General features: G+C 37.6%; 1 protein-coding gene across 1 annotated transcript in view; it reads left to right on the top strand.

The window, feature by feature from the left end:
- The window catches only part of PRTG (protogenin), a 117,579-nt gene extending 95,135 nt beyond the window's left edge, over positions 1 to 22,444 (top strand). The window contains exons 15-20 of the mRNA XM_023616918.2: positions 511 to 681; positions 7,160 to 7,342; positions 8,816 to 8,936; positions 10,473 to 10,638; positions 12,737 to 12,841; positions 13,325 to 22,444. Coding sequence (XP_023472686.1) covers positions 511 to 681; positions 7,160 to 7,342; positions 8,816 to 8,936; positions 10,473 to 10,638; positions 12,737 to 12,841; positions 13,325 to 13,729 — 1,151 coding nt within the window. The 3' untranslated portion in view covers positions 13,730 to 22,444. The remainder of the gene's footprint in view (positions 1 to 510; positions 682 to 7,159; positions 7,343 to 8,815; positions 8,937 to 10,472; positions 10,639 to 12,736; positions 12,842 to 13,324) is intronic.
- Positions 22,445 to 22,984: the final 540 nt, after the last annotated feature.

Here is a 22,984-nt window from a genome sequence, read left to right on the forward strand (position 1 = left end):
TTTGGGCAATGACTAAATGTTTTGGTCTCAGAAGTGCTTTCTTCAGTGGCTTCCTGGATCAGGTTAAATATATGTTCTATACATTTTAGTAAGAAGTGTAACTTAGATTCAGTATCTAGTGGAGTGATACTCAATGTCTAATGGGCAGATGCTACTGGTGGAACTGCAAACCTTTCTATTTATCTATTTGGCAAAACAATATCAAGAGCCCTAAAAATGCTTACAACCTTGACTTAGTAATTCCCCATCTAGGAATTTACCATCTCCTTTATATTTTTTTTTTTAACATTTTGAACATTATATAAATGAAATAAACTTTCAGGAAAAGAATAAAAAATACTATTTTACTATCATCATTAATGATCTGTAAAAGCTGTGATTTTTAGATGTTTTTATAGTGGTTTCTAGTTTTCAAACTCTTTTCTATGCCTATCAGTCTATTAGCCAGATATTTGAGTGTTTATGGCCATTTTATCCTAGTGATGCCATATTTTCTACATGTGTGCACAGCACCAGCAGGCCCACCAGTTGGAGTAAAGGTGACGTTGATAGAAGATGACACTGCTCTGGTTTCTTGGAAACCCCCTGATGGCCCAGAGACAGTTGTGACGCGCTATACTATCTTATATGCGTCCAGGAAGGCCTGGATTGCAGGAGAGTGGCAGGTCCTACACCGAGAAGGTAAATACAATCATAAATTACCAAACAGGATAAAAAGTAAGATTATCAATGATATAAGGAAACAAAGGGAAAGAGGGATCTAGAGTTTGTTTTGAATTTTTATTTATGAAGTAGCAAATTGTGAAGCATTTTGATTTTATTCTGGGAGCATTGGAAGCCATCGACGTGTTTTAAGCATGAGCATATGATTCACGTTTCAGAGAGATCACACTGACCATTGTGAATAGAAGAGGTTTGGTTGAGGAGTAGGGGAGGAGTAGCACAGACAGACTAGTTAGTAATGGTAGTGGTCCAGGAAAGAGATGGTAAAGGATTGAGGTGGAAAGGAGAGGATGGCTCAAAGATATTAAGGAGGTAAAATCAACAGGGCTTGCTAGCTTAAGGAGAGAGAGAGGCGGGTAAGGGAGGGAGAATTTGTTATAGATAATTGCTAGATTTCCAGTGGGGATGTGTCTTGCCCTGGAGCAGCAAACACTGAAAGAAGATCTGGTTTAAGAGAGAAGACCTTTGTACAGCTACTGAAATGGTCTATGTGCAAATACATTGACCCATATGACACTAGGGTCCACTTAAGTACAGAGAAAAGCTGGGTAGGTCTTAAGAACACTGAATTTAACTTTTTAACACCAATTTTTTTTTTAGCTGAGAAAAACTGAATTCTAAAACTCAGTGTTCTTACTGCATGCTTTTATCGTTACATCCTCTTTAAAGTTTTTGGATCTTTCATTTGGACAAGTCTCATATGCCACTTTTTAATTAGGCCCTCACATAAATAGTCAAACTTCATTATTTTGGCACTTTCTTAATTCAGACATGCATGCTGGGAAAGGAACTGTTTGTCAAGCAATGAAAACTTAAGAATTTCAAGAAGGAAATTTGTTGGCCATCTACATATTCTAAACACTTTACAGTACTAGGCACTTCTATATACATTTTACCTTTTAGGGGAATAGCTACCCAATTAAGAGAATATACTTTAAAGACATTTATGTGGGGGCCGGCCCGGTGGTTGAGTGGTTAAGTTCTCCTGCTCTGCTCCAGCGGCCTAGGGTTTTGCCAGTTTGGATCCTGGACCGGACATGGCACCGCCCATCAGGCCATGCTGAGGTGGCGTCCCACATGCCACAACTAGAAGGACCCACAACTAGAATATACAGCTACATACTGGAGCACTTTGGGGAGAAGAAGAAGAAAAAAAGAAGATTGGCAACAGATGTTAGCTCAGGTGCCAATCTTTAAAAAGAAAAAACAGACTTTTACATTGATGTAATATAAATGCAGTTGTAAAATAAACAAATGGCAATTTTAGCTAGAATTTTGATAATTGTATATTCATATGTTTCCTAAAACAGAAGCCCCACTAAATAATGATTTCCTAGCCACTGAAGAGACTTGAAATTACTAAGTACTTGCCATCAATACAGTTTTATATTTGTATCAATTATCTGTTGCTAGCTAGCAAACCACTCTAAACCTTAACCATTTTATTTTCTCACAATTCTGTGAGTCAGCAATTTGGTCTGGGATCAGCTGGCTAGTTCTTCTCTTGGTCTCTCCTGAGGTCACTTATGTGGCTGTAATCATCTTACAGTTTCAACAGAATGTGGGTAGCTTAAAAACAGCAAGGGAGAGTTCCAACATCAGAAGAGAGGAAGGAAGCCCCATGTACAAAGCTTTTGCAAGCCTCTGCTTGCATCACGTTTGCTAATATCTCACTGGGCAAAGCAAATCACGTAGGCAAGCCCAGAGTTAGTGTAGGAAGGACTGCCCACAAGTGTAGCTAGATGGAGGCATAATTTATTTGGGGCTATTAGTCTTAAAATATACCACAATATTCTTTTTTTTTTAATTGAGGTAAAATTAATTTATAAAATATACATTTCAGGTGTACATCATTATATTTGGACTTCTGTATAGACTACATCATGTTCACCACCAAAATGTACCATACAAATGTACCACAATATTCTTAAAATGTATAATTCGGTTTAACTCCAAAATGATTTATTGGCACAACATTTGATCAAAGGACTAACATGATTTCATGAGATGTTGTCTATAACTATTAATAAAGGATTTTGATCACATGAGCACATACCTCATTTAGCTCTTCATTGTGTACCTGCCTAAAACTAAACAGTATTTTGTTTTGGTTCCTTTCAATGCATTAATTTGTCAGTTTCAGACAAGGCTCAGAAAACAACATTTTGCCTCACTGATGGCCCATGAGTGAAGTGAATTGTAATTGCAGGTTTTTATATTTATACAAGCCTTTGTAACTATATAATCATGCATAGAGAAACAGTAGTTTTCCTAGTATCCTGCTTTTGTGATTTTAAGAAACATTCTCGGTGTAAAGCTTTGTCTTTTGTTAAATGTAGAGAACCTTTTTCATAGCTAATGCTAGTAATTCTTAGAGAACAAAATAAACAATTATGAGTAAAAAGCAATTTAGTTTACTTTTTTGAGAGAGAAAAATATAAAGGGTTTGAGTCACCCACCTTGAAACAAATGCAAAGAATACAACATGGGATTTAAAGAAAAAATAAAATGTAAAATAGTCTTTAGTATCTAATTATGGCAACTTTGGGAAAGGTAAAAGATACAGAAAAAGATGGGGTAAAAAAGAAGAGGGAGAGTATCAATCTCTCTTTCCTGTATGTCTGTTAATCTTCTTCTACACATATTATGTTTATACATATTTACATGTTTAGTTAATTCACATATTTATTGCCAAGTGGAATAAGATTTTTTTTCTTAGTCAAAACATTAAAAAAATGTTCCTGGTGACCATATGATATTTGCGGCTAAAATTGTACATGGTGAAAATGGTTGGAGCAGAAATGTGATATGAAATTATGCTTGTGTGTAATATAAAGTGGATCAGAAATTATAGCCCTTACCTTCCTCATATGCAGTAAATCAGCACAAACTACTCAATTATTTTAAAATCTGAAAGGCACTGTGGGAAATCATGCTCCACCACAGTAGTTCCTGAACTCTGTTGCTCAAAGTATGAGTTTCCCAAAATTGTAAAGATGCCCTTCTTTGAAACAAAACGTTCCTTAACTAAATACATTTGAGAAACATCATATATTATTTCCTCCTATTAGAGATTCACATTGGAAATTAAAGTCGTTCAATAAAGGAATGCATTTAACTCAACGTTTGCCAAATAAATTGGACTGCTAATAGTCGAACATAGTGATCTAGTAAATGAATTCTTATTGAGTGATTACTGTGTGACTGGCTCTTCTCTAGGCATTGGCAACAAAACAATGTCCCTTCCCCATTGGAGCTTACATCTCAGGCAATACACAAACAAACATATAAATATTCAGGTAGTGTCATAAGTGCTATAAAGAGAGCTACGATATGGGGAAGAGACAAAGTGACAGAGGTAGTAAGGTAAGTTCTTTTGGAAGAAATGACATCTGAGCAGAGCCATGTGGATATCTGAGGAAATTGTACAGGCCTTGAGACAGAAGTGTGCTTGGCATGTTAGAGAAACAAGAAGAAGGCCAGGGAGGCTAGAGTGAGGGGAAGAGCAGGTAGTGGGAAATGAGGGGTTGGGGGTGGGGGGTAACCAAGAGTAGATCTTATAGGACAGACTTTGTGGACCACAGATTTTATTCTAAGAGAGGTGGAAGACATTGGAGGCTTTTGATCAGATTTACATTTTAAAGGGATTACTCTGGCGGCCACCTGAAACAGCCACCTGAAAAATTGATTCTAAGGAGGTAAGAGTAGAAGTTGGGAGATCATTAATACACAGGTGTCCACGTGAGAGTTGGTGGGCGTTTGGACAGGAGTGATAACGGGGAAAGTAATAAGAAGCTATTAGAATATAATTTGAAATAACAGCCCGCTAGATTTGCCACAGATTGATGTGGAATGTAAGAAAAAAAGAGAAGGAGAATTGGTGGGGGAAGTCAAAGGTTTGGTTTGAACATGTTAAAATTCGAGATGTCTCTTAGATGTCCAAGTAGAGAGGTTGAGTAAGCAGCGGGGGGTTAAGTTCATGGGAGAGGTGTGGTCTAGTGGTATAACTTAGAAGTCAGCAGTGTGTAGATGATATTTAAAACTGTGGAACTGGAGAAAAATCACTTAGAGAGTGTGGACAGAAGCGAGGTCTGACTGCATTCTGCAGCACTTCTCCCACCTCGAAATCTTACCATTTGCTTTTATATTTTCAAGGAACACTCCTTTGGTGACAAATAGCTCATATTTTAATGTAAGTTTAATCAGCATTTACTGAGAATTGTCTTGTACAAAGCATTATGCTAGCCACTATAAGCTGTTCAAATATGAAAAAAATTTCTGTTCTCCAGAAAGGGCAGATGGCGAGGTCAGAGATGAGGAAGACAACTTAACTTGCGTTGGGTATATACTCTTGTGTCAGACACCTGCCGGTTTATTTAATCCTTATAATAATTTTATGAGGTGGGAATTATTGCCCCCAGGAGGAAAGTAAAGTACAGTAACGTGCCCCAAGTCACAAGTTACTTGGTGGGTAGCATACCAGCATTTGATCAATATTGCTCCAAGACTGAGCCTGTCACACTGTCGGGTATCGGGTATGTGAAACTCCTAGTCTAGCTAAAGATTCAGACACATATAAAAAGCAGTAGACTGAAATAATCGCACTCACTGAGATTGAGACAGTCTGCTGAGAAAATACAGACAGTCAGATCACTTTACTCTTTGAGAACTGCTTTGACTGTGCTCACAGGGAAACCAGAATGTTAGTTTCCCTTTTTGGTCTGAAGGAAGACTCTGGAAGGAAGGGGAGTGCACATACACACACTGCCCAGCTCGTCCGCTTATAAATTTAATTAAATGAAGAGACTTTTAATTTCTGGTAGTGATTGGTTTTTGCCAAGCACTTTTTAAAATTAAATGTAAAGTATTCTATGATCAACAGAAACTCTATTGATTTATATGTCTATTTGTGAAGAAATTGAAATGCTCTTCCTTGTAGCTAATTGTGACATGTCACAATACTTCTTTGTTTTTTAATTCACCTGCCTGAGAACATGGTAACAGTGGAAAGAGTCTTCCCGATTCTGAATAAGGGTCAGTTTGTTTATTTAACAGTTGTGTACTCAGGTTGCTCACACTCCCTCCAGGCCAAGTTGAAACCAAAGAACATGAAAACAAGCCGTGTTTGGCTCCTCACATAGCCATTGGGTTCGGCTGCCTCACGCCATGTGACCTGCAGAGGTGGCCTCTGAATCATGACCTTAGCTCTAAGATCACCCCACATTTCACTTGCATTATGAAATATACTCTAGCAAGTTCACTAGAGTAGCCAGCTCTGGCCTGGAGGTATCTGCCACAAGCTATTGTAAGCTCTTTGAAGCTTTGTAAAGATGCCCTGAGTCAGGAAAAAATGAGATGAAATCACTGGAGGAAAGCTAGTTTCCCCTGTGAATAGCCACCCACAGATGCTGTACTGGAACAACTTTCTGGTGGAATTTCTATTACACCTCCTTTCTTAACGTTAGGATTAATTCCTAGGGTGGGAGTCTCTTTTTAAGAAAAATACTTCAGTGCAGTGGCAGAACGAGAGCAGACAGACCCCTCAAGAAATAGCAGTACCCAAATAGGGATCCTTAGCAGTCATGACAACAGAGAAAATACCTTTCAGTCCCAAATATCGTACATAAATTCAAATGATGATTACTTTTGGAGAGAAGTAGATGCTAGGCAGATTGCTGGTGATGATTTTGGTAGTTAATCTGAGGTCTAGGTCTTCAACACTCTGAGGTTCCTACATGACTTTGACATTTTATTTCCTGTTTATATTTAAGAAATCTTAGGATAATGATTAGGAGGGTGAAAAATATGTTCATACTTTCAAAAATAATTGTGTTATTATTTCTAATTTAAGAAGTAAGAACAAGATCATCTGTCACAGTGATTACCACGAGTGGTTTAAACATTTCTAAAAGAAAAAACAGACTCTCACTTTGGATTTTAAAAATCTAATTATAATTGTTAGATCTGAGTTCGTTATACCGTTCTCTCTTTACCTGTGTTTGAAATATTCCATAATAAAGTATTTTTAGTGCTCTTTGTATCCATATCTATATAAAGAGTAAAACATTATACATACGTTTTAAAAATAAAGGACCACGGTGCCAGCCCAGTGGCATAGCGGTTAAGGTCATGTGCTCCACTTCAGCGGCCCAGGGTTCACTGGTTCAGATCCTGGGCATGGACTAGCACTGCTTATCAAACCATGCTGTGGCAGGCGTCCCACATATAAAGTAGAGGAAGATGGGCGTCGATGTTAGCTCAGGGCCAATCTTCCTCAGCAAAAAGAGGAGGATTGACAGCGGATGTTAGCTCAGGGCTAATCTTCCTCAAAAAAAAAAAATAATAAAATGAAAATATAAAAAAATAAAGGACCATAATTGTGTGATTGAAAAAAATGAATAAAAGGTAAAGTTTTCTTAATTTGTAATTGATATAGGGGCAATGACCATGGCCTTGCTAGAAAACCTGGTGGCAGGAAATGTGTACATCGTCAAGATATCTGCCTCTAATGAGGTGGGAGAAGGACCCTTTTCAAATTCTGTAGAGCTGGCAGTACTTCCAAAGGAAACTTCTGAGTCAAATCAGAGGCCCAAGCGTCTAGATTCTGCTGATGCCAAAGGTCTGTATGCTGCCCTAGTCCCTGATTTTTCTTAAGAAAATAGAATACATATGTGTTCTTCGACTCCTCAGCACTTTATTTCTGCCCCTACCGTGGCCGTATGCCGAAACCTGCTCCTGGAGTTGTTGCTGGTGAGGTCCTGATGCTGTGGAGTCTCGGAGCTCTTCTCTGCGCTCCCAGAAGGAGACAAACCTACCTCAGAAGTAACTGCATTTTTCAGACCACTGTGTCCCAGTTACTTCTCTTCCCAGCTGTGCAGCCACCAACACAGACGAGCCACACCCACATGAACTGGTGGGAGTAGGCTTCCTGGGAGGTTTCATGGGAATAAACAGCAGTGGTGGTTGTGGTGTTCAAGCTAAGAAGAGCATGGTTTTCATTAAGAGTTTTTACCACAAAAAAAAAAAAAAACCAGCCTTTCCAGAGAGAAAGTTGTTTCTCTCCAGAAAGCATTTGGAAATAATATCTTCAAAGAGCCACTCTCACTCCACTCAGGGCAACTTCCTTCTGTTCTGAAGGAAGCGGGGGACTCCTGTGGTACAGAGTCGACTAGGCACCTCCTTTTCCTCCTCTCTGGGGGAGTGGGCCTGGTGTGTCTGCACTGGGGGCAAGGAACAGCTTTAAACGGAGGAAAAGCAAGCTGAACTCAGGACAGCATTAAGGATTCCTCGTTCCTTCGAGGGTAGTCATTCAGTGCTGCGTGTGCGTGTGTATGTGAGTGTGTCTGTGTGTTTTTGTGTGTGTGAAAGAGAGAGACAGACTGGGAAGGAGAGGAGAAAAAAAGAGAAGGGCAGGGCAGTCAGATTTCAGCACAGGAAGGAGGTGGCCACGGTAGCTACCATCTCATCAGGGGACGTGGAGAGCAGGGCTCACATTCCCTTCCCAAATACCTTGCTACTCAAAGTGTCTGAGGACCAGCAGCATGAGAATCACCTGAGAGCTTCCTGGACATGCCGAATCACAGGCCCCACCCCCGACCTGGTGAATCACAATGTGCATTTTAACATATCCCCTGGTGACTCATATGCACATTAAAATTTAAGAAGCAGTGCTATGGAAATGCAAATACGTACATGGAAAACTAATCTTCTATATACATACACATCTGCTTTTAAGGTAACATGACATGAAAGCTATCCCTTGGTTCCTCAAGGAACATCTCTGCCTTGTGCCTTTTAGCATTATAAATTATTAACTGATGTTCATGTTTGATATAATAATTTATTATCTAGAACTCATATTTAAAATCTTCAGTATTGGAAGATAAACCCATCTTTGAGAGAACTTATGAAAGACCCATCTTTGAGAGAACTTATGAAAGAGTAATGTATGTCTTTTCTGCTTAGACACAGAGGCCAAGAGTTTTCCAATGAGATAAAAGAAAACTATAGAAAAGCAAATATCTGAGAATTAGGATAAATAGAATCATTTATTTTTCTGATTGATTCTGAGTGAATGTGTTTCCCCTTCTAGTTTATTCAGGCTATTACCATCTGGACCAAAAATCAATGACTGGCATTGCCGTAGGCGTTGGCATCGCCTTGACCTGCATCCTCATCTGTGTTCTCATCTTGATATACCGAAGTAAAGCCAGGTGTGTTTCCATTGCTAGCGATGTGGAGGTGGTTAAAAAACATTTAAATTGCAGTAACCACGAGAAGCAAATTGAAATCAAGTGCCTTTTAGAGTAACTGGGATTTCCCACTTTAAAATTATTGTTACTTGAGTTCTTACAGCTATAGAGGTGTGCTCACTTTGGAAGGCTATTATTTTCTTGCCATTTGAAAAATTACTCTGCCAATAAAATATTCTTAAATGAGGTCGTAGTTGCCTCATTTCCTTAGTATTTTGAGAAAAACAAAGGATGTCCTTGGGGTTTGTTTTTTTTTTTTTTTTTAATGACACTATCTGATGTATCTTCTGCTTGAGAAGATTTTTTTACTGTCTGGAATAGTTTCATATTTAAGTAGCCTGGAATGCCTGGAGCTCCACTCTCACCACCACAAGGCATACATTTCGGATTCTCCAGATATGGATTAAAACGTGTAATAACTGGAGATTGGTTCTCTATAAACTCTGTCAAAAAATCTGATCTATAGTTGGACTTCAGCTAAACTCTCAGCATTCGGTGAACTTGTCTCTTTCTAACCTTTATATTTTGGCTTTTGCTTTTATTTATTTTCTTAAGGTCTTTTTTCAATTAAAAAAATCAAAGTCAGGGGCTGGCCCCGTGGCCGAGTGGTTAAGTTCGCGCGCTCCACTGCAGGTGGCCCAGTGTTTCGTTGGTTCGAATCCTGGGCGCAGACATAGCACTGCTCATCAGACCACGCTGAGGCAGCGTCCCACATGCCACAACTAGAAGGACCCACAACGAAATATACAACTATGTACCGGGGGGCTTTGGGGAGAAAAAGGAGAAAAATAAAATCTTTAAAAAAAAAAAAAAATCAAAGTCAAATACATATCACTTTTAGGTAATTCCAGTTACTAGACTCCTTCCATTAGCATAGGTTATTCAGAGTTTACTCTCTTTGCTTTTGGTACTTAGGCACAGAAACATACTCAGAAAATCTTTTGTATTAATGAAAGAGTTAGTGCTAACATCTTTTTGTATATTGAACTGGCTTAGTTTTACCGCCAAGTTTCTCACTTTCAGAATTTTTAATAAACTCTTTATGCACACAGTTTTAGTGATGCCTAAATCTTGCAGAAGTTCTGCTGTCAATTTGCCATCATTAATCAGCAAGTGAATTGTTATGTTAGTGTGACACACGGCAGACCTGAAGGAGAATGTTTAAATTAAAAATTATAATTTCTGCACAAATTGTAAATAATCAATAATACTAAATAATAGCACTTGGGGAATATTAAGTTTTTTATTAAGTGTTTGTAAAAAGCAATTTTATATAAGCAGATATTGGGGCAAAAAGAAAGAAAAAAGCTTCCTCAAGTCACAAAAGTTTGCAACAATGCGTTGGAGTTAAAATCTGATTACTTAGTTTCTAAAGATATTTGAGAAATAGCATTAAACAATTCCATTGTTTTCAAAGTTGTGATTATAGGCCAAATCTGGTACATTTGCCTATATCTTCTGTGAAGTTAGAAGTTTCTTCTTCTTGCAATATCTTAGAAAATCATCAGCTTCCAAGATGGTACAGAATGGCACTCAACATTTATCTCGGACCAGTGCTTCCCTAGCTATTGGGAATGAAGTAGGAAAGAACCTGGAAGGAGCTGTAGAAAATGAAGAATCCTTAATGCCGATGATAATGCCAAACAACTTCATTGATGCAAAGGTACTCCCAGCTGAGAGACTGACTTGCTGTGTAATCCTTTCCTCCATTCATCTTCTCTTTATGTGTAAAATTTACTTACTAAAAAATTATATATTGAATGTATTTTATCTGTACTCCACTTAAGGAAATGTAGAAGAGTTTCACCCAGATCATTCCTTATGTAAAATATTTGAGGAGAAGAAGATAGGGTTAGATAAAGGATAAAAGAATAAAGAATGAAAGAGAGAGAGAAAAAATGAGAAGTTAGTGTAAATTCAACTAGATGGGATTATATGGAGCTAAGATGTCTTAAATAAGGACACCAGGATCATTCATCTATATATACTATAATTTAAACTTCCTTGTATTTTCCGGGTGGACAATTTTTTATTAATCCATTTTAGACTTAGTTTGATTGATTTTTGAACTGAATTGAGCATCAGAACATTCTGGGTAAGAATAACATTTTAAAAATATGGAACATCTCAATAGATGTCTCAAGATCCTTCCCTTTGTGGCCTGAGGAAGTTGGAGATAGTAATGTCATTAGAGGATGTTACTTCATGTCCTTTCCACTATGTGTAATAATAGTACAGTGATAAGCATTACGAGCACCAACTAAAAATTATTTTTAGTCACCCTGCAACATTAGATAGTGTGCATTATTGTAATAGCTCTCTTAACCAATGTGCTATAAATTCAGGCGTCAGTAAACTACAGCCCAGCCCAGCCCATGGCCTGTTTTTGTATGGTCACCCCTTGAGCTAAGAATTTTACATTTTTAAAGGTAGTTTGGATAAAGAAAAAAAGAAAAGAAGAAGGAGAAAACATGATAGGGGTTATATGTGGTCTACAAAGCCTAAAATCTTTATTCTCTGGCCCTTTAGAGAACAAGTTGGCCAAATCCTGCTATAAATTATTTTTCCCCAACACTTCCCTAAAATTTAGAATAACAAAAATGTAACAAAATTTCAGACAATTTTTCTATTAAATTTTATACAATTGTATTTAACAGATGCAATCTACTTGTATCCAGCATAGTGCTATGGGCTATAAATATTATGGGTAAATAAGAATGAACTGATTTTTGCTACTCCCCTTGTCTTTTTTGTTTGCAATTTAATTTAGCTTTTATTTTCTAATAGAAATGTAAGCCATTCAATTTATTTCAAATTAATCTAAAACATTAGAAACTAAAACTTTTAAATTAAGCATAAGAAGTACTAAAATACACTGTGGTTCTGTTACTACTTACTTGGAACTAGACATGAGAAAGGATTGAGGAGAAGCAGAGTGGGAGGAAGATGTGGAAAAATAGAGGGAGAATCTAAAGTGAAAGGAGGCAGTGCAGAGTGGAGGCCTGAGTGAAGGAGAGAAGCCAGTTTAGAGGACAGATCTTTTGGGTTACCCTAAGGCTTGATCCCCCATCTGTTGCCATTTTGTTGAATGTATGTGGGCCCATTTTTTTTCCTCCCCAAATGCTTTTAAAATTTTTCAAACATCTGGAAAGGTTGAAAGAATAATATGAGGAATGCACAAATAATTGTCAATATCTTATCATTTTTCTCTCTCTCTCTCTTTTTGTTTGCTGTCCCATTTGAAAAGAAGTTTTGGAATCATTATGCTTCACCCCAAATACTTCAGCATATTTATCTCTCTTAAGAATAAACCTATTGAGGCCAGCCCCGTGGCACAGTGGTTAAGTTCGCATGTTCTGCTTCAGCAGCCCAAGGTTCGCTGGTTCGGTTATTGGGTGCAGACCTACGCACCGCTTGGCAAGTCATGCTGTGGCAGGCGTCCCACATAGAAAGTAGAGGAAGATGGGCACAGATGTTAGCTCAGGGCCAGTCTTCCTCAGCAAAAAGAGGAGGATTGGCAGCAGATGTCAGTTCAAGGCTAATCTTCCTCAAAAAAAAAGAGAAGAAACCTATTATATCTTTCTGATCGCTCACAAATACCCTGAATTTGTTGTGTGCTGCTTGTGTAAAAGAAGAAATAGTGATTTCTTTTAAGAAGAAATAGTGATTTCTTTTAACAGTTAAATATTTTGTGTACTACTTGTGATAAACTGAAATCTATAATACCAAGATATTTACATTTTCCCCTTTTATTTCTCTAGGGAGGAACGGACCTGATAATTAATAGCTATGGTCCTATAATTAAAAACAACTCTAAGAAAAAATGGCTTTTTTTCCAAGATTCTAAGAAGACGAAAGTTGAGCAGGTAACCCACCTAAATGAGAAAAGTCTCTGACAACCTGTGGTATATGAAATGATAATTTCAAAGAGAGGAAAACATAAATGAATGCTCTAATTTCTGTGTTTTCTGTCTGGATGGGATTTTATTAATTTTGGGCATGACTCTATGGAAAGTCATGGTGGGTGATTACTGAAATGACAATTGGAACAGTGATCAGAGCTGTAGTTTTCAGTGGGGAGTAGGGGCAATGGAGAAAGGGATGGGGTAGGAGCGTGCATCAGAATCCCTGAAGAAGCATGTTGACACTTCACTTGACCCAGTAATTCTGATGTGCTCCTACTCCTTGGTGGGGAACCCTGACCTAGACAAACCCTTCATGATGATGACTTTTCACCCATGTACTTGAACAGTTTGCTATCTCAGAATATATAGAACGTGTAAAACCAGATTTATTATTTTTCAGAGCCCTCTATTGTCACTGATGGTGTTTTATGTATTTTTGCCCAGCCTCAAAGAAGATTTACTCAAGCAGTCTGCTTTTACCAGCCAGGCACTACTGTATTAATCAGTGATGAAGACTCCCCCAGCTCCCCAGGTCAAACAACCAGCTTCCCAAGACCCTTTGGTGTTACAGCTGATACTGAGCATTCGGCGAATAGTGAAGGCAGCCATGAGACTGGGGATTCTGGAAGGTTCTCCCACGAGTCCAATGATGAGATACACCTGTCTTCAGTTATAAGTACCACCCCCCTGACCTCCAGTTCCTTCACTGGCAGTGATTCTGGTGGGGATCCCTCACTGAGGAGATGTGACGACCCTGCAGTGCCATTGGATGCTGAGCAAACTTCCTCTTCCGTTCTGCAGCCCCCATCTGCCATGATGTGCTTTGATAAAAATGATTTTCCAATCTAGACGGCCATGTTCAGGTATTCTCACCTTTGAGCCTGTTCGAAGGACAATGAACAGGGAGCCAAAGCCTTTTGTGAAAATCTTGATGTCTTATTGGGTATTTCAGCTTTTTTTGAATGTGTTTTGTTTTTTATTTTTAAACTCACGTATTTTGAATGTTTCGTTGTCAGCAATGTGAAAAGACAGTCAAGATATTTGACTGGATTATAAAATATATCACTGGAGCGAAGGGAAGACTTTCGAAAGCCCCTTTGCTGACTATCTACCTCAGTTTGCCAGGTGGTAAACTCAGAAGACAACTTTGTTACCTCGTTTGTTGTGATAGTTTATCTCAGCTGCATAACCAATGATACTTCCTAGTAGCATTTTGTTTTCATTGCTGTATGTGTATGTGTGTGATCAAAGGAGTCATATAGGTAGATGAGTAAGAATGTTTATCTGAAGCTCTGATTTTTTAAAAAACTATGACATCTGCATGGTTTGGATAATTTAACACCTCTGGTTGTGAGGACGTCAAACCACTGAGAAGAGAAAAAGTGGGACTGTTTATTTTAATGAATAACCAAAACAAAAAAGTGTATCTCTTTTGAGAACAGAACTACTCAGTAGCATAGAGGGAATACTGTTGCTTCAACGGCCTTTGTGTTGTGGGCGTTGGGTCTGAGCGCTTGATCTGCTGTATCCCAAACCTCAGCCTGCCCAGAGCCGGGCCTTTTCTGCTTCCCCTTTGCCTGACACGGCCAAAGGCTGCACTGTCTAGATTGCAAAGCATCTTCAACATTTCCAGTATCAGCTGCAAAACCATGCAGAAAGCAGATAAAGAATGGGTTATAGTATTTGGTTTCTTTTTTTTTTTTTTGGAATCCCAGCTTGGCTTAAAGTGGTGAAGAAATTTCATGAAATAGTAAGAATGAAGATAAATGCAACAGTAGGCAGTAAAATGAACTTGAGTTATCATAGTAACAGTGCCTTCCATTATATATTATGAAATTCCTTGCCTTATATCTTTTTAATATTCATGAAGTTGTTCAGGACAGGAGTAGAAAGAGTTGCCTTAAGAGTTTCTTGGATTATATCAATGACTATTTTGATGTACAGTATCTTATCAAAGCGTTTGGTTTGTTTTCATGCAGGTTTTGTTTAGGGCTAAGTATTCAGAGCTCTACAACCCTACTTGTATTTTCTTGAATTCGTAAGAGAGTTTGGTACTCTATTCTTCCTTCAGTGTCAATGCTGTGAACGAGAAGTTCTAACTTCAGGAGTGAGTTAATCCTCTTCCTGGTTTGAAATCAGCAAACTATTTCCTTAGCCACATAGACTAGTCTTCCTCTCAATCACGAGACACTTACCTACCAGGTGACCAGCGGTGGGAGAGGATAAAGATTTAAACACATGGTGTAGAGAGGGGGCCCCATATCTTTTTTAAAGCATTTTTTCAAATTATCTGGAAATGACTTTTGTGCCTCATTTTAAAAGGAATCTTAATGGGTTTCCCCTTGAAACCTTTGGTTTAGAAAGGGGGGCTCATGGTAAAGGGTGTTCTAAAATCAAATATTAGTCCCCCCTCTATCATCTCCTATCCTAACATCTGATGATACAACATTTTTTTTTTTACTGTTTTTTAATCTGTAGTTTTGTGCCAAACTGGATGTGTTCAGAAGCATACCAACATTAAGTGCCAGCAACCACTTCTGAACTAAATTCAAAGTCCCCCATTTAGCTATCTGAGTATGGGCTTCCTGGCAAAACAAAAGAAGCAGAGCTTTAGGTGAACAATCTGAGGCAAGGAAAAATGCCTCTCCTGCCTTTATAGCTCCTGTTTTATACTACCTCCTTTTAAAGTTATTCTAGTATTATTTTTTTTTCCTGTACTCAGGGAACATTTTGTTACTTTTGAGCTGCCTCATGGAAGCATGGGCAAATTGACAGGGTATGGCGTTTTTGGGTTTGTAAGTAGAAGTATGTGGGGCCAACTTTTATCAGTATCAGAAATTAAGGAGTTCAATGAGTTCATTTTATTTTTTAAACTTTCCTTAAAAAGCAAACAAAATCTAAAGCGAACACATCATCCATCATGATTATGGAAGATGTGTCTAGGATTGTATGGATTTGAATTGTTTCAAAAGCCTAAAAAGATGATCTGAAGTCCTTGAGGGGAAAGTATTTTGTTTGTTTGGTTTTTGATGAATAGGCCCATAGTTATTATAGATCTTTAGGCTATAACTATTTGCTAATTATTTACCAGTACATTGTTTTACTTTTTCACCTTTCATCTTGTTCTTATACAGGTTTTTTCATAATAATCTGTTACCAAAGAATTTTCAGTAGAAAGTGAAAATTTGACTATAATTCCCCCCACACACAAATTGAATTAACTAGAAACATCTATAGGTATGAAGTTTATACGAGTAGTTACTAACCCAAAGTAATAGGGTTTATATTGATTGTTATAGTTAAATAGACTAGTAATTTTAACTACCTTATTGTTACCAGAGCATTTAAAATACGTTCTTTACCAGCAAATAGTTCCAAAGAATTTCAAGTGTAATTTTTTTTCTTTAGCAAGTAAATCTTCAACTCCACAGTATTAGAGTCAAGTATTTTAAATTGTTGAAACTACTTGTTGGAGAGAAAAAAAAAATCTTTTCACCAAAGATAAATATTTTGATCTCACTGAGTAAGATATTTAGTGTACAGCAAAGACTTCTTTTTTACTTGGCCAAAGCAAGCTTCTTTGAAGTCTTGAGTATGAAATTGTAACTAAAATGTGAAGGTTCTGACTTATATCCCATAGTGGTCTTACTTCACGGTATTTCACTCCAAAAGGGCTAATATGCAAATGGTAACTATTTTCTTTTCCAAAGACTTATTTGCTGTAAGTACTGATATGTGCATGTCATTTTTATGCCAAATATTACAAGATCAGTATTTTCATACCAAAGACCATTAAAATATATAGATTAGCCTGTAAGTAAGTAAAGATGAGCAGATTTGAAATAAATTTATTTAGAGGCTGATAGGGAATCTAGGTTTAGTAGCAAAGATATCAAAGGGCTAAGTTTACATAATTAAAAGCAATACAATTATATTGGTATTTATCAGTGTTTTTATTCAAGTACTTTTTATCAGCAAATTAAAAAAAAAATACCAAAGATATTTAAGGTTACCTCCGCATATAGGCAAATTTAGTTGTACATTAAACTGTTGTTTCTTGTTTTTATGTCAACCAAACATGTCTCTCCAGAACCTCGTATGCATACAAATGGCATACATAGGGACTTTCCCTTAAATCTGCTGATTCAGCCACAGGATGTTTTTGCCAAATAATGTGATACTTTCCTAAGCACCTTGAGCATGAGATGTCAACAGAAATATCAGCAGGCTTTTCCATCGCAGAGCATTATGGCAGCCCCTGACTTAGCCTGCTCAGTCTTCCTCCTGTTTGCAGCCTTACCTGGTTAATTCAGAAGGCTTGGGGCAGTCCCTTAATAACAGAGATGTTCTCATCTCTGGGGAGCAATGGGATTTAACAGGCAGACAAATCCTATCGCTATTTAAGTGGCCTATACTTTGATAGATGTGCTCTTTAAAGTTGTCCATAAATTGAAATATTTTAATTGCATCGAGGGAGACTGGTGTTTCAAACTTTCGTGGAACCTTGGGTGAAAACAAAATCTTTATGAAGTCTGGAGTTTTATATTTTTATTAGCCTAAAAGTAAGGACACAGCTTTATCCACTAAGTGGCTTTAAAAAATCAGCTTTGGCACACCAGGGAAATTAGATCCTCAGTGAAATGCCTTTTATTTGCCTTTCCTTCAAGCAGGAAGAGTGCCAACACCGGGAACAATGACAGTGATTTGCATTAGTTTGTCTTTGCATTAGTTTGCCTTTGTTAAGGACTCCTGCCAGAAACTTGCTCATGTTGACAACTCAGGGGTCCAGAGGAAGACACCTTTGGAAACAATTCAGAATGTCACAAAAAGTATCTCTTTTTGGTGCAAAAATATCCAGATGTTCCGATTCAGCAGTGATTCACGTGTTTATATTTCTCTGAATGTAAATTTTGGATATTGAATGTTAAAAAAAGAGTTCCAACTGTACTGCGAGAGTTATGATCTTTCTAAGACTAAACATGTATTTTGCAGACTTTGTTCCTGACAGTTTGCCACATGGGTCTCTGGTAAAATTGCTTTGGTTTAATAGTCAAAATAATTTTTGTGGGCTGTGAGCACAGAGTAGAGGGTTCTGGAGATCAGCATACACAACCAGTTGTCTAATTGTGAGTTTAATTGCTGTTTAGAAGAACATATACATAGATTTCTGTGTTAAGTTGCTTTATGCTCAGGACATAAGATCCCAGGCTAATGCAATGTGTGTGTTAGCAGGCTTTAATCTTCTCAGGCAGTTTCCCTTTTTAAAGCCTTTGAAAGTGGTTTAAGATTAACATGACGGTCTTGTATTTTTACCAGACAGATGCTATATTATTATTGCTGCTGTAACAAATTACCACAAACTTAGTGGCCTTAAAACAACATACATTTATTGTCTGCCAGTTCTGTAGGTCAGAAGTCCCACACGGGTCTCACTGGGATAAAATCAAGGTTCGTTTCCTTGTCTTTTCTGGCTTTTAGAGGCTGTGGTCCCCTCGCTCCATCTTCAAAGCCAGCAACATAGCATCTCTCTGACCCTGCTTCCATTACCATATCTTTTCTTCTGACTGCAGCCGGGAAGGTTCTCCAATTGTAAGGACTCATGAGATTAGATTGAGCCTACCTGGATAATTCAGGGTCATCTCCCCATCTCAAAATTCTTAATTTAATCACATCTGTAAAGTCCCTTTTGCCACATATGGTAACATATTCAGAGTCCAGGGATATGAGCACGGACTTCTTTAGGTGACCATTATTTTGTCTACTACAGATACATTATTTCTATAGAATGCTGATTCCCATAAATGTTTATAGCATTACAGAGATTGGAAGTCCAAAGGCATGTGCCCCCGGGGATCTTTAAAATTTCAAAGCTACAAAAACCTTGGCTTGTAGCCTATTATATGTGTCCATTAAACTTTCTAAGTCACTTGTAAACACGATTCAGCTTTAAGCTTTTTGAATATGTACGTAAATAAATAAAGTAACCTCTCAGTTCTATATGTTTAACAGAAAGTTTCCTAAATATTTGGCCCTAAACTTTATGGAATTTCATCAGAAATTTTTTTTTTTAAAGATTTTATTTTTCCTTTTTCTCCCCAGAGTCCCCCGGTGCATAGTTGTGTATTTTTAGTTGTGGGTCCTTCTAGTTGTAGTATGTGGGATGCTGCCTCAGCATGGCTTGATGAGCGGTGCCACATCCACGCCCAAGATTTGAACCAGCGAAACCCTGGGCCACTGAAGCAGAGTGCGCGAACTTAACCACTCGGCCACGGGGCTGGCCCCTCATCAGAAATTTTTGAAAACTGTTCTCAGTATGGTTGAACTCTCTCCTATTCTCTTAAGTGATTATGTTGTTGAAAGGAAGACCTCAAAACATAGAGACTCAGATTTGATGAACAGAACCTTGCTCAAGTTCATTCTTCATGTTTTTTGTTAAAGTGTATTTGCAACATGTAACCTTTCTGCGTTTTAAATCGTGTTTATTTCTTCAGCTTCACCAGCTATTGACTGGTTTTAGGTTTGGTAACCCCTCGATTTTCCATCAACCTCAGCAAGAGCCTCCACTTACCTTATCAGCATGTACAACTCCTCAGAAATAGTATCTTTCTTGTCCTTCTTCTTTGATTTCAATTGTCCCTTTTCCTGGAAAGCTTTAGATTCCACAGCTCTAGTTTATTCTAATTCCTGGGTCATTTCAAGTCAAGCTTTCTTTCAGTTTTGAAGGATAATTTCTGATTCTACCCTAATTTTCAGCATCTCTTCAAGTAAAGAGATAAAGCTATCTTCAGAGACCATGATGATTTTCTGAGTAAGGGTAAGCATGCTGGCTTGTTTTCAGCTACTTCTGACTCTAGTCTTTTGGAAGGGATAATCCCATTTCCCGAGCATATTCACATGCCAAGTACGTGCTTCATCCATGCAGACTGTTACATTCTACAAAGCAAGCATTATCCCCATTTTAGAGATCAGAAACCTGAGGTTTAAAATGTCTAACTTGCCAAAGAGTTCAGCTAGTAAGTGGCTCAGCCAAGAAACGAACCCAAATTGGTCTAACTCTGAAGTTTACAGAATTTCTACTATGATACATCTTCTCAGCTAAATGGTAGTTAATTACCCAGGCTCATAGTGCCTTCCACTGTGTCAACATAACCTGTCCACATAGTAATAGGCAACCAACAGAGAGAAGTCTGTCTTAGTTGCGTCCATTTATTCACAGGAGGCATTTAGGAGGCTGAGTCGTAACTCACCCTTGTCATCTCCTATTCTCCCTCTTTCCTCCTTTAAAACTTTCCATTTCTCTTCACCAAAATTATTTCTGAAAACTGGTGCTTGTGCTAAAACTGATGCCTTAGAAATAAGGTAGGCATGGTTTCTGGAGTCCTCACCTATTCAAGCACTTCCTTACTAGACTAGGTGTTTAGAATTGGATTTTTAGGAGCCAGCCTGGTGATGCAGTGATTAAGTTTGCGTGCTCTGTTTCAGCGGCCCAGGGCTCGCCAGTTCAGATCCTGGCTGCGGACCTACACACCATTTATCAAGACATGCTGTGGCAGGCGTCCCACATATGAAATAGAGGAGGATGGGCACAGACGTTAGCTCAGGGCCAGTCTTCCTGAGCAAAAAAGAGGAGAATTGGCAGCAGATGTTAGCTCAGGGCTAATCTTCCTCAAATAAATAATAAAAAAATGGAATTGGATTTTATCTTTTATAATTTTTCTGTAGTCCTCGTATCCAAATAGGAATTTGTTAACTGGAAAAAGCCAGGTGTGTAACCAGTCATCCTTGCTAGATCTGAAGAGTCAAAAGTTTTTATGGGAGTACAACCTAATTAATTATTCACCCTAATCTGGGAGGGAGTAAAGTCTGAGGGAGAGTCATTTAGTAGAACAAATATATAAGAGGTTAGTCATCGGAGCACCTAAATTCTAGTCCTTGACCATTTGGAGAATTGTTTGGTAAGAAAGTTCTTAACCTACTTCTGTTCCTTCTCTATCTATGAAATGAGGATAATTTGTTATGTAGAATGAAGCAGTAGTACTTTGAAAACTTAAAAGAAAATTCAAGTATAAATAATTATGATCTGAAAGTCATTTCTATGAGGCTGAGGCATATCTTAACAAACTTGGTTTCTTTACAGATCAGCCTTTCCGATTACATTTTGCCTGTGCTAAAATGAAAAATGTTTGCATTTCTTGTATATGCACCAGAAAACTAACAGAAGAAAGTGGTTGGTAAAAAGATAGACTGGTATTTAAACCCTCATCTGTAACGTAGGTAAATCTATAAGAGGACACGGAGAAATTTACAGTACTGTTGAGAATATTAAACATGAAATCACCTTACCCTGATTTAAATCTTTCATTTCTTGATATCTTGGCTTTTCAAGATTTAAGGAGAGCGTCAAATATCCCCAGAGGGGTAGATGGGTGAGGAGAAAAGTGCATTTTTACGATTCTTCTCTAACAGATCTACTTTTTCAAGATTACGGAACATTTTAACATTTCTTTAAACTCTTTGGAATGAATTTTAAATAGGACCACACCTTAATGGCCTCTAATTTACTCGTCTACCTTTAAGGCTTCTTGGAAAGAATTATGTGATTATCATCTGTTTTTAGAGAAAAAAATTATTTTCCCTAACTTTTTCTCAGACCGTCCAATATCACTCTTAGTATAAATCCATGCGATTCTGAACACCTCTGCAGATTTGCTCAGGTTTACATCGTGTACGTAGTTCAAGGGATAGACACACAGTCCTCACTTATAAACTATTTTTAAAAATGCATGTTACAGAAGTTTATTTTTCTATGCAACTGGCTTTAAAAACAACAACAAAAATATTTAAGGTTTTTACCTAAAACATTCTTCTTTCTGTTACCACATTCTATAGATCTATTTTGTTTGCAAATGAAAATGATTGCTGATAATTAGCTGCTTGAGCCTCTTATAGGAATTCGCAAAGCCTGCACACACACACATTGCCTTAGCCTATCAGTAGGGTAGACGACGTCTACCAAGTAAGTTTGTCTGTTTGTTGCTGTTGTTGGACAAAATATTATGTCTGCGTATGTACGATTTTTTTTTCTATTTTCTTCAAAGATGTGAATTAAATGAAAGTGTGGGAGCCAGTTATATTATTTCCTATTATGGGTGCTCTGGATCCTTTCACTCTGTATACCATTTTCTTGTAAAGGCAGCATTTGCAGACTTGCTAATGGACTCGAGAGCTGAGCTATTTTAATTTTGTACTTGACTCAGGGGATCAGCTCTGTGAACTTCATTGCATGAAGAAAGCAAATGTTGGCCTTGATTTTGAATGTACCTTTTTAATGTCTTCTTAAAACGTATTTTGCTTAATAATATGGGTTTGTTTTCTTTTTCTAGCATCATAGTAAATATTGCCTAGTATCTTCCCCCTCCCCAGGGTAGTTTATATACTATCCTACAGGTCATGCCAAAAATGAATAAAAGTTTAAATGCCAAAATGTTTATGAAACTGCTGTCTAAATACTGATTGATTGCACAGTTTAAATAAAAGTTTTCCTTAGTTAAAAAAGAAAAAAAAGCCATATTTTCTTTTACTCTTCGGTTTTCTTTTGGGAAATGGAGAATGAAAACTTTATAGAACGACGGTCATCATGTCCTGGGATGAGATGATTATAGAGTCCACTCCAAGCATTAGGAATCGAGCCTATTTAGGGTATCTAAGAATTGTTTTCATCTGGCATTTACTGAATAGCACCAAGAAAATCACAGTTTTCCATTCCAGTAGATGTTTGCTCATCTAATGAAATAAATACTACGTAACCTAAAAGGTACTAGATGGGCTCATCCAGATAGAGACAGTTCTAGTTCAGGTTAAAATGTTAGGTTTTTAATATTATAAAAAAACGGTTAGGAGGATGTTGAAAACCCTCCTACTGAAAAAATCTATAAATAACAGATAAAATATGACCCAAACAAGCTTTTTAAGATAACTGAATTCTTATTTAAAAAAAAAAAACAAACTCCCAATTTTGGGAATGAAAGGGGAACTGAAAAATAGAATAATTTCTTTTTTTTTTTTTTTTTTTTTTGAGGAAGATTAGCCCTGAGCTAACATCTG

Source organism: Equus caballus, chromosome 1 (assembly GCF_041296265.1).
Source record: "Equus caballus isolate H_3958 breed thoroughbred chromosome 1, TB-T2T, whole genome shotgun sequence".
In the NCBI taxonomy this organism is placed as follows: domain Eukaryota; kingdom Metazoa; phylum Chordata; class Mammalia; order Perissodactyla; family Equidae; genus Equus; species Equus caballus.